This window comes from Vidua macroura, chromosome 1 (assembly GCF_024509145.1).
Source record: "Vidua macroura isolate BioBank_ID:100142 chromosome 1, ASM2450914v1, whole genome shotgun sequence".
In the NCBI taxonomy this organism is placed as follows: domain Eukaryota; kingdom Metazoa; phylum Chordata; class Aves; order Passeriformes; family Viduidae; genus Vidua; species Vidua macroura.
This window is the reverse complement of record NC_071571.1, coordinates 65,014,539-65,027,219: the sequence shown is the minus strand read 5'-3', so window position 1 is coordinate 65,027,219 and position 12,681 is coordinate 65,014,539. Positions and strand designations below refer to the sequence as shown.

The 12,681-nt window shown below is 39.8% G+C and overlaps 1 protein-coding gene across 2 annotated transcripts in view; it reads left to right on the top strand.

Moving 5' to 3' along the window:
- The first annotated feature begins 10,654 nt into the window (after positions 1 to 10,654).
- Positions 10,655 to 12,681, top strand: part of DTNBP1 (dystrobrevin binding protein 1) — a 63,732-nt gene continuing 61,705 nt past the window's right edge. For both annotated transcript variants that reach the window (XM_053992398.1, XM_053991571.1), the window contains exon 1: positions 10,655 to 10,761. In XM_053992398.1, the coding sequence (XP_053848373.1) occupies positions 10,706 to 10,761 (56 nt within the window). In that variant the 5' untranslated portion in view covers positions 10,655 to 10,705. The remainder of the gene's footprint in view (positions 10,762 to 12,681) is intronic.

Sequence of the window (12,681 nt, the reverse complement as noted above, 5' to 3'; positions counted from 1 at the left end):
TAAGATGCATTTTATGACAGCCTATGTTTCATTTGTTAATAGCATAAAAACCAGGTTGTTCTCTTCTACAGTGCGAAGAAAATGTAAAGTGAGAGCTGTTGAAAAGGATTTTCTAACAGGAGAATGAAGGTGATGCATTCTTATTCTGGTAATGACAGAATGGACTAATGGTATCATCAATACCTGTATGTAAACTGAAATCATACAAACTCAATAGAAAAATCTAGCTTTTAAACTAAATTTTAGTTTAAAAAAGCTGGATTGCTTTTAATTTTTCAGTGCCTGTTCTTCAGCCTAGCTGATAATTTGGAGACACTGAATGGTCTATTCAAAATAAAGTAACTTTTGTAAAAAAATAAAATTGTCTGATACAAATTAGATATCTAATATTTTCCTCTGTTACTGCAAAAATGGAAGTATTACAGCCATTGCATGAAATCATAAATGCACACACATGTATACCTACATACATAAAACATTACATATATGACATCCTTTTCCTGAACATATTTAGACTTGTCATAGTAAAAAAAGTGCAGGGAACCTCATACTGAAATGAGTTGCTGGACTAACATAAATATATAATGCTAAGAATCTTGATGTGACCTGATTTCTAATTATACAACAGTTCCATAAGTAACTGCTGAATATTTAAACCTTGTATGTTTGTATATAGTTGAATCTTCATTTACTGATATTCAGAAAGCATCTTCAGAACTCTCAGTATCAAATGAGCTAATTTGAAATTACTGAATCACTCCTAGATACTGATGATTAATTGGAAGCAAAAAACATACCGCTGGCTGATTAAAGCAATACAGTAAACTCATTACAGCAAGAATCAAAGAATCACCATTTTAGCTCAGCCTTTCCCATAAAATTTAAGGAAACCTCTATTTTCAAAAATCTGTGTCTTCAGTGTACAGGTTACCTCCAAAAGTTGTATGTATGAATAAGAAGGAAGTACCGATGAATCAATAAATAGTTATAAACTGAAAACTTAGTATGGTGTTCCAAGAAAACAAGATTTTACAGGCATCAGAGAATCACAGAAGGGTTGGTTTTGGCAGGGACCTCTGGAGTCCAGCTGGCTCAAACTCCCCTACCCAAGCAGGGTCACCTAGAGCCAGTTGCCCAGAACCATGTCCAGACAGCTTTTGAGTATCTCCAAGGAGGGAGAGTCCAATGCCTCTCTGGGCAACCTTTGCCAGTGTTTGGCCACTCTTGCAGTGAAAAAGCATTTCCTGATGTTCAGAGGGAATGTCCCATGTTTCAGTTTGTGCCTGTTGTCTTTGTTCCTGTCATTGGGCACCAATGAAAAGAGCCTGGCTCTTCTCAGTCTCCCTTCAGGTATTTGATACCTTTCAAGATCTTGATAACATCTTCCATGAACTCTATCTTTTCTAGGTGAAAGCGCCCCAGCTCTCAGCCTTTCTCCACTGGGAGGATTCCTCAGTTCCCTGATCATCTCTGTGGCTGTTCAATCTCTCCGTATGGCAGTTTGTCCCTTGTACTGGGGAGCCCAGAACTGGACACAGCACTCCAGGTGTGGCCTCACTACTCCTAAAAACAGGGGACAGATCACCTTCTTTGACCTGCTGTGCATCCTCCTAGTGCAGTACAGGGTTCCAGTAACCTCTTTTGCCACAAGGTCACATTGTTGGCTCAGACCCACCACCTGCAGTTATAGCCATAAAATACATTTTCTTCCTGTTCAACATACTGTTTAAACACATAGGGTGATTTTGCAACATCAAGGCAGACGTGAGCAAAGTCTTTTTAGTATGTACAGACGGTGCCAATATGAACAGCAGCATTTAGATCTGTTTACTGCTTACTCAGTAGAAGCAATTTCCTAGTGGAAGCTATGGGATGCAGGATATATCTAGGCAAAGAATAAATAAAAACTTAATATGTTGTGAAGCTAACAGAGATTCAGAGATGGAAGAGCAAAGGGCTCTAAGCTAGACTTAAAGCTAGATCTTCAATACATATCTTTGGAGTGAAACCAGTTTTTAGTTAAAACCTGAGAGCAGTTCAGAGTTCTTGTACCTCCCTGTCATACTGCTTGAGTACAGAATGAATGTATACAATAAAACCATGCTGAATGGCACAGAATTGCTCTATGAGAACAAGTGGATATTTGGCTACTAGACATGAATTATTGCTATGTAAACAAAAATATAGCAATATTAACATTAAAAAGTTAAAAGCCAAATACGTGAATTACTGTAAAAATGTTTGATACACTGTACTGAAAGAACTTAAATACTTTCTGAAAGAAGTAAAATTCCTTGTTGCAAGGCCATGCTGGAAATACTCTAGGTTTATTTTTATTGTCATTTCCCAATAGAAAGGACGTATGATACATTTGAAGGCTAGGACTATCTTTAAAGTATATATACTAGGAAAGCTTTCTGGTTATGAATAACATTTATAACTCTTCTGATAATAAAAATAATATTCTCACATGTTACAGAGTTCCCTTACTCTGCTACTGGGAAAAGGCATGGTTTCAGATGCATCTCTCAAGGCAATGTATTTCCAATTTCTCATTTTAGTACACATATTTTGCTGAAGGCTCTTTAAGCCTCCCATGCATTCCATGTCAGAGCCTTGGTCTGAACAACATTAACCTCACACTCTCTCATTCCTGGAAAGTCCATACAATGAAGACTTTCTACAAAAAGCAAACACTATATCTCACAGAAGTATAGCATCAACAGACAGGTCCAATCCAGTTTTTCCATTTTGTGTGCTGGGTTATACGGGTCAGAATGACAAAACAAAGAAGCTTAAATTTGGCATTGAAATGTTTTTATTTTCAGATGTTGCAGAATGGGCACATCCCACTTTTAATGATCTCAAAAACCTATGTCATAAATGAGGCACCTAAATATGAGCATTTGGCATCTTTGTCTCAGTGTTTTTCATATAAACAATATTTGTCTACATCTAATGGACCTTGATATTCAGCAATGATAGCTACTTTCCAAGCAAAAAGCATACCTAAAAAAAAAAAAAAAAAAAAAAAAAAAGCAAAAGAAAACTGAGAGAGAGCCAGCAGACAACACTTTAAATCAAAACTCGCCTGTGCAATTCTCAGGTCCAGCCTGAAGCTATGTAATTTGAAATATGAAGTACTTTCCAAGAGGATGAGATACTTTTACTGTAGCTAGTAAAGCAACGCTGGGTTGTCACAACAACTGTAAATAGACAGATAAAATAAATCAAACTGACAAAATGTACTGTGATAAGAAAGTTCTGCAGAAGTACAAGAACCATTCTGACTATTTCACTTCATTTCATTCAAACTGAATTATGCTCAATAAATAAAATACAACTTGATGATAAAAAAAAAACCCAGCTCTGTCTCCAGGCTACTTACAGCATAAGTGGATTAGATTCTATGCATAATGAACTAGTAAACAGAAGACTCATATAAAATGAGGAAAGAGAATTTGATTTCAAATGCTGAAACAGTATGAAGTTGACAATTGCACAGAGTTATTAGCCAAACGCTAGGCAGTCAGCCAGAAGGCTTCAACAAAAATTGCCTTAAGCAAGAGCAGCAACCAAGGGGAGGAGTTAACAGGGAAAAAAATAACAGGGGGAAAAATCCATTAAAATCACTCATGGGATGATATTTGTCACCAGAAAGGCCAGAATGACAGATGATTAAGATTTTGTTGATGGAAAAAAGTGCAAAAAACAAAAGCAGATTTAATGTAAAAGGAAGTCAGTGAAACAATCAGTATATTACCAAACACAAATCTAGAAAACTCCTCCATTAACAGCAAAGGGACAGCCATTTTATTCTGTTAGTTTGTTGTAATTCCCTTTAGAGTTCACTTAGATAATGAGTGATTAATGTCTGTGTGCCTAAAACTAAAACTGTGTCCTAATTGGGTTTGGCTGAGCTAATTGCCTCTGATCAATAAAACTGACACATAATACACTTGTCCTTCAAGAATCTCAGTCTGGGTATCATTCCACTTCCCTCAAACCATGCTTCTGACATCCAGGGGAACAGAAATTGGTCATGTTCATAGAAAACTGGAAGTAACACAGAAGAACTTAAACAGAGCAGTAAGCACTGGGGAAATGTACATTTTATTTGACTAAAAGTCCCTTGTGCTTCATGACACATCCCACCCACTCACAGCAGTTTCCTACATGTTTGCAGTCCCTTCTCTGCCATAAGCATTTCTGTGCTTTCCTTACACCAGCACAGAGACTCCAGCAGAGCCTATTACTGCAGACTGGGAATACAGCAGTGGAAGTGGGAGTCCCTCCCAGAACACCTCTAAAACACACAGGTTCTGCTAAGGTTCTTTCCCACCCCAGTGTCCCTGTAAGCCTACTCCTAAAGCCACACCAGTATTTTCTGGCACTGCAATGACACAGAAAACACACGACTTTTTCCTCAAACCAACCAATTATGCTTTATAGCCATGGGGAACATGCCTACTCTAGCAAAATTACTCACAAGTGCAATAAAAATACCAGACACAATGTAACTACTTAATACGACTCCAAATACCATTGTATGGCATTCATTCATGCTTAACACATCTTTTAATTTCCTTGACACCAGTGTCAATGTTAGTTACACAAGCTATGCAGTCTACACAAGTATGTTTTCTTAAGCCAGTTGCTACCAAGTACAGCCCCTCAGATAATTTCCACAGAAGTGCCAGTGTGAGAGTCACTGGAAATGGCATAAACTAGTATTCTGCCAGGAGGCAGGGACACGAGACTCTGGTGTCTACTTTGGTTCATGAGGATTATCTACACGGTCCTCAAAATACCAAGTGAAACAGTGTAACACAGATCTCCCCAGCTAGTGTAGCCAGGAGAAAGGAGCTTATGTAAACAACCCTGAGACTACCTCAAATACCAGCTGGCCACTACACAATTGAGCTTGCTGCCACTCAAACCAGTGGCGGTTTTTAAGGTGTCCTTGTGAGATGAAATCAGCCATGAACTGTACTTAATATAAAACTGGTAAAATTTTGCTCGTCTGTGGTACATGCCCTTGCAGAGAAAGAAATACTGTCACATTTCTGTTTTGTTTTTCTATGCACAGCCATGCCCTCTAGTGGAACTGGCTGGTTTGCTGAGTGTTTTTTCCTTTTCTCAAAATCAGCACACTCTGAACTACATTCACCAGCAGGAGTTATGATCCTCACTTTCTTTTTGGAAGCTGCTGTATTATTAAATTTAAGAACTTAGTTGTACAGAAGTTTCAAGATACTGAGAGAATCCAAATTATAAAGTTTCAAATGAAGTCCTCATTTTTGAGGTAGCCTTCCTATTAGTTGTTCTTTTGATAGAAAAAAAAAAATCCTGCTTTGTGGTCTTTTACACAATATCAAAGTCAAGTCAACTAATTTAGGAAGAAGAGACAAAAGGAACTGAAGTAATCTGGGACCACTGCTGACCTGTTCCAATACTTTCATTGTAAAAGCACATAAAAATGACAGAAAACTTCAGTAACAGTTGAAATTACAGTTTCAGATCCAACTTCCACTTGCGAGCTCACTGGTGGAGAAACACTTAGAGCTCACAATCTCATGCTGTAAAAATACTGAAAACTAGGAAAAAAGTGAAGGCAGAAAAGATGAGGAGAAAGATAACAGGAGCCCATATTCTGCTTTCTAAATAGTTCCCAGTGTCTGCCAGCTTCAGTGGTAACAGCAAAATTTTTATCAACATCTCCATGACTGCACATAGCTGTGACTAAAAATTAAGAAAACACAAAGTCATGCCACTGAATTAGGACAGTTACAGCAGCCATGTTGAGATGGTCACTGCCATCACATCAGGACATGTTTTGCCCCCTCATTCAGTCAGGTATAACTGTTGGCTGCCCTTGGAATCTTTCTGTCCCAAGGTATGTGCTCTTGTCCTCTCCCCAACAGCAATTAAGGTCCTGCAGAAGGAGGATCCTAATGCCTGTTTAGCTTCCTAACTCTTCTTAGCCACTGATTCCCTCCACTCCCAGTTTTTCCCTACAGTTCAGAAAGGTAGGAATTCATCATGTCTTTATTTACTAGATACAATGTAAGGAGAGCAGGAGGTGAGCACCAAAGAATTTCACCATTATTTTTATCTATTGCTACAATGTGCCTCCCCCCAATCTTTTTCTTAGAAACAGTGAAACTGTTTCAAGATATGATTTGATTATTATTAGATAAGATTATTATTGATAAGATATGAAGCAAAATATGATTTATTATTTGAGAATTATAATTCACTTTCATGCTGTCAAAAAGGTAGTCCATTAAAAAGTGAACATCTAAACCAGGTCTTTGAACCTATATTAGCCTGGAGATTAGGTCCCATACCTCTCCTTGTGTGAACTGAATTAAGAATATTTTTACTTGGTAAGCAGAAATTATTTTTCCAGTTCTCTTTAGGATTGGGAATGACTACTGTCCATTTCTTCTTCTGCTAGTTACAGGGCGGGAAAAAATTAAAATCCCAACTACACAAGCAAAAAAAAAAAAAAAAAAAACCCTCTCTCACATCTTCCTGTATTGAGATAAAAAAAATATTCTTTATTCATATAACATAAAAACTTTGTGTCAGCTGCAGAGACTATGACATAGCTAAACCCCAAGAGTTAGTACAGGTAAGAGCAGAAATTAACTCTTATTAGAAAGCTATAAAGGTTAATTTGGAAAAGGAAGCTCTTAGAAGATGCTAGAAATGGTGATGAGGCCTCAGGATAAGTGAGACTATGACAGATAGTTCTTAGGATGTAATGCTTAAATTTAGTTTCCACTGATATAATGTAAACCTGCTGAAATTTTTGACATATAAAACTTTTTGATAGGTGCCAACCTTTCTTTTCAGCAGGCAGTGGAATTCCTGCAAGAAATGTTGAATCAGACCTTTAGACACTTTAATTCATTAAAGTCTTTATCAATTACAATGGTAGTAGCAGATTTTTAGAATTAAAGTTTGTCTCAGGTATTTCTAACAATATTTAAACTTTATATCAGTACAGATCCAGCTAGCTAAACAAAGTATGTATAGAATTGAAGAGCTATAATATCTACTAGTCGAGTTTTAATCATATTCTACAGATTATTACAACAAAAAAGTCTTATATTTTCACCCAAAATATAAAGTTTGTTAAACCATACTATCAGGAAGATTTAAGCAGAAGAGGGCAAAAATTACTTCTACAAACCTGAGAGATTCTGAAAGGACTAAGAGTTTTGTTCACTCATTCTAGTCAGCTTGAGAATGTCATATTGGAGGTTATCAAGCTAACTGCACTCAAAATAAGAGATCAAGACAAACTGGATAGATACCTAAACAAACTACATTTCATATCATATCAGCATAATGGGAAAGTATTTAAAATCATCTTTCACTGAAAAGCTTAACAGGCATGAGCCTGGTGTCTGCAGTATCACTCTTTCAGAACAGTCTTAATCTATAAGTCAATCTAAATGGGGGTCACTAAAGCCTAGGAAAAGGTGGAATTATAGAAAGGCATGACTAGGGATGACTTTGTGCTGCAAAATCTATTACAGAAATGTAGCCTAGCTTATGCCTCTAACGGAGGCTGATCTAGAAAAGAAATCTTCATTTGACACAAGGGTTATACAGTCAAATGCATTTCTGTGTTTTGCTCTAAAGATTTATTGCTACTGACTTATATCACTGTTCTTTACAGATGTGCAAAGCACAGAATGTCTATGCATTTTTTGTACAGACCAGCACAGCCAGTTACAGCAAATTTGCAGAAGATACTACATGTGCTTGTATCAGAGAAGCAGAAGAATAAACTAGGAAGTCCTAGTTTAAATTCAGGTCAGAATTAATATCAAATAACCAGCCCCGAACTACCTAATTACTAAATGAGCAGAATAGGTCATTGATCCTAACCATTTATTTAGCATTAATTTTATCTCTAGAAAACTTGACCCAAAGCCCCTGGCAGGATTTTAGGTGGCACTGTGCTGAATTAACACCTGAAAGATCTGTCTCAGAGCTGTTTGTTAAATTAATTGCTAATGTACATAAATATTAAGAAATTAGTATCAATAAGTAACTTATGTTCAAAATTAAGCCATGTAATTCAGCTTTAGTGATGGAAATACTATAGCTCTGCACTTTCTGGACAAACTGGGGAATCTCCAGATCAGACCAACACATATAAGAAATTTGGAAAGTGACTACAAGGGGGAAAAAAGAAACCAGGCCTATTCACTCTAGAAACAAAAAAGAAGACGAAGCTAAACATGTGAGCTGATAAAGAGCTTGCAGAATCTCCTTAATTTTAAATTCCTAAGAACCAGTTAAACAAAGTTTACACAGTGTATTTATAATTCATCACAGCCCTTAAGCATGGGATGTGCTTTTAGAAGTTTCTTCCAGTCTTGTACTTCTAGAATTAGTGACTGTTAATACTATCTCAACACATTTCTTCCCCCAAATCCTACACAGACATGTGAAACAAAACTGTACAGCAGTTTATGAATAGTTTTTCTAACTGTAAAAGAAGCAATGGAGTCTAAAAGTGCTTATTCACTGTGAATTAGCAGGGCCACCACTGGCAAAAACCATTCACAAGAAAATTGAAAATATGTAACACTGAAGAAATTAATATGATTTCTCAAAGGAAAGCTGAAAATTAAAGGTTAAAACCCCTCCCTTGTCTTCTGAGCACTTTAATTCCTGTAACATCATTTATTACATAAGGCCAGATTGCACAGCTTTTGTCAGCATTTGCAATGCGTGTCTGTGAATACATAAGAAAAAGCTTGATTCAAGGCCTTCCCCTCCTTCTCTGAAGAATTAACTATCCAGACAAGTAGGAAGTCTCTATTTTCAGATATTGTTGTTAGGTCAAGCATGAGAAAAATACCTTCTAAATGTCATACTTTTTTTTACAGAACTTTATATGCAGTCTGCCATGAAGTTGTCTTTCTGACCTCAAGATAAGGCAAGCTGCATCCATTTCAATGTTTGGAATATCAACCCAACCATTTTTCTTTTAGCAGGCATTTAGCTTTTAATTTGAATTTATGCCACAGGGCAATACTTTTTTTTTTTTTTCAAAAAGTCAAAGCAGAAACAATCTATAGGTCATATACTGTTCTAAAAGCACACAAGCTGTGTTGGATTATGGTGTCAATTTTCCAGCTGATTCAAAGTACCTCCAACCACTCCTGAATATACTTCTGCAGTATCAAGTGACACATCCAGCAGTGGGCCTCTGCATACATTCTCCTCGTAACAAATTATTTCAGTGCTCTTCTCTTCATATTTTTGGAACTTTCAACCAAGATTGAATTGGTTAGAAAATAAAATATTTTCACTTTGAAAACTCAGCTTTTTCTAAAAGTTGAGGTCTCAATTAAATGGAAGTTCCAGATCCTCCTAAATCCCAGGTCCATGTCACTCAAACATTAACTGAAAACACACAGGGTGTGAGACTGTCTTCCTGTTACTGTAATTGTAAATATAGCCATCCAGAAAGACTGGCCAATTTTCTGAAAAGGTCTTGATTCCACTTAAACTGCCTAAAGATTTGCTGAATTACTCCTAACAGTTATTACTTGAGCAGACAGTACCTAGAAATCTAATTTGAACTTTTCACTGGATTATTTACTATTTGTAAGAACAGCCTTTTTTCTTTTAGCTCATTGTTTGTAAGAATCACTAGTATCTATAAAGCCATCTCCAAAGAAAATAGTGGAGGGACACATAGACAAACAACTCAACTACCTGCTTTGCAAGAACTTTGAAAGGTTATCATCTATCCCTTATTCCAAGTCCCTGGCAACCCTAGGGACACCCAGTGGTTTTACTTTCCGTACTTTTAGATTTTATCACAGAACCTGATTCCCTGAGTTCACAGGATAGGTCAGGTCAGAATAGACCACAGTGGGTCACCTGGTCCAACCTCCCTGCTCAAATAGATTCATCCCAGAGCACACGGCACAGGACTGCATCCAGATGGATCCTGAATATCTCCAAACAGGGAAACCACAACCTCTCTGGGCAACCTGTTCCAGTGCTTGGTCACCCACACAGTCAAGTTCTTCCTCGTATTCTGGTGGAATTTCCTGGGCATCAGTTTACACCTGCTGCCTCTTGTCCTGTTTCTTGGCACCACCAAGAAGAGCCTGGTTACATCCTCTTGACACCTTCCCTTCAGGCACTTACAGACATTTATATGGTCCCTCCTCAGTTGCCTCTTCTCAAGACTGAACAGGCCCAGCTCCCTGAGCCTTTCCTCCTAAAAGAGATGCTCCAGTCGCTTGATCAACTTTGTATCGCTAAGGAGGTCACTCCTACGCTACCATCGCTGAAGTCAAAATCCCTCTGGTGAGGGTCCCAACCTGCCAAGGTGCTTTCCTGTGGTCTTTAAAATAACCTCTAAAAAGCCGCAACTTCAGGGATTCGCACGCTGCTCAAGATCTGTCCTTGATACCGCCCGGGCTTTAAGCACAGTTTAAAATATCGCACCATGGAGAATGCAGAACTTGAGGCTCGGCTCTCCCACGCAAACCCCCCCAGTCCCAACTCCGCCGGACGCACAGGGAGCCGGGAGGGCCGGGAGGGGCGGAAGGGACGGGGCGGGCCGAGGGGAGGTGGCACCGGGGGCGGGAGCTCAGCCGAGCCCCGCCCGCGCCCCGCCCTCCGGCGCTGGCCTTCGCAGCCGGGAAAGGCTGGGAAGATGCTGGAGACGCTGCGGGAGCGGCTGCTGAGCGTCCAGCAGGACCTCACCGCCGGGTGGGTATGGCCTGCGGCACCGCGGGACTGGCGGGGGGAGCGGGAGAGGGCCCGCGTCCCGCAGCCCGGCCGGGGCAGGGGGGGATAGCAGGTGACCGGGGGCCGAGGAGGCGTGGACTGGCACAGGGAGGGAGGAAGAGGAGGAGATTGCGCAGACGGGAGCCACTGCCGGGGCCGGTCTGTCACCCGGGGTGCCCTCCTGATTGCGGGGATGGGCTGGAAACGCGGCTCCAGGGTCGCGAATCCCGCCGTGTTCCCGGCTGGGCTGGGCGGCTGATGGCGGGCTGGCGAGCCCTGCCGTGCCGCGGGCAGCTCTGGGGAGCGGGAGGAGGAGCCGCGGTGCCCAGGAAGCAGCTGCGGTCAGGGGAAGGAGAGAGAGAGGGACAGACAGACCGCTGTTTGAGAGAAGATGTGAATGGGGTCAATTAGCGCGCTTGAATTTTTTATGAAGTTACCGACCTTTAAGGTTTCATGGATCAGTGTAATCCCTTAAAGAGCATTTCTGGGCGCCGCTCGGTGTGTGGAGAAACTTGCTTTTCCTTGGAACATGAGTTACTGTCACTTGGGGAAAAGAATCGCAGATGGAACAACCCCATGCTTGCACTAAAAAGTAGAAAGATATTCTTCCTACGTTGTCTCACAAGGTTTATTTGGGTAGGCCCCGTGTCGATGCTGTTTTTAGTACAAGCAGGTGGCCCAAGTGAGTGTCACTGGAAGCCAGCGAGTGGCCGGAGGACAAGGTCATGCCTGTGCTGCAGAGCTGATGGCTCATGGTGAGCCATAGGAGAGTATCGTGTTGTAATCGATTACTTTTAAAAACTCTGTTGTCTTTGGCAATGTTGGCCTTATAATACCCCTATGGTAAATACTTATATATAGTGAGGAATGTCTATGTACCCCAGAAACTTAAAATAAGTAGTTTATCATTACTTACTTGTACCGGTGTATGATGGTCGAGAGAAACTGATAGAAGAGGATGCCAGTCAAACAGATAAATTGCTTACATGTTATCTGTCTCATCTTACCAAACAGCAACTGAATTTTTAACTGTCTAAAAAATACACACAAAAGCATTGCTTTATTTCTGTCTTTCTCTTTTGCTTCTCAGAGGAATTGATATCTCAGTACAGTATAAGACTTTTTTGAAAAAGGTGTTTTTCACACGGGGAAAGAGAACAGCAGAAAGGTCGTAACATGCCAGATCTGATGGTCATTTAACTCTGTGGTTCCATATTTGTGTTTTCCATGTTTGCTGCAGTGGAGTCAGTATATTTCCACGTATTTTGCTTTCTTCCTGGTGTTGCAATGTTTTATTCTGAGAACAGTCCCTAATCTCATAATGTCCATCTTTGTGTTTTGGCAGCTCCATTAATGTGACCTTTTTCCAGTGTTCTGTCCTTAAGTGGTATTTTCATCTGTGGGGTAATCTCTTTGGGTTTGTTTTTTTTTTTTTGCCACTGGGAGCCTGTATCTCAGAACCACAGCAGCAGAGGCTGTGGAAAGCATTTTTTTTTTTCCCCTTTAGTGTCCCCATGTAGCTAGAACACAAGCTGACCTGGTTTGCCCCCTCTTCCTTCCTAGACCGTGCGACCTAATTTGGTGTTCTGGATTACTCTGTTCTGCACCCCACCAAAGTGGTAAAAGAAGTAATTTTGTGATGTTGAGACTTCAGCTTAAAATTATATAATTCTCAAAACCCAAACAAAGTATTTTTTGTGTCAAATTGTGGCCAACTTATTAACTACACATAAATGCTTGCAAAGTAGAACAAGTTGAATTTAATGAAATTGCGAGGGGGAAGGTTTTCCAGGGCTTCTAAGAAAATAATACCACTTCCCGAGGAGTATGGGAACATGTATGTACTGCTGAAAAAAAGATTAAATTTGGGTTGTGTGGTTTAAAGAGAGCAGTTTAGAGTTA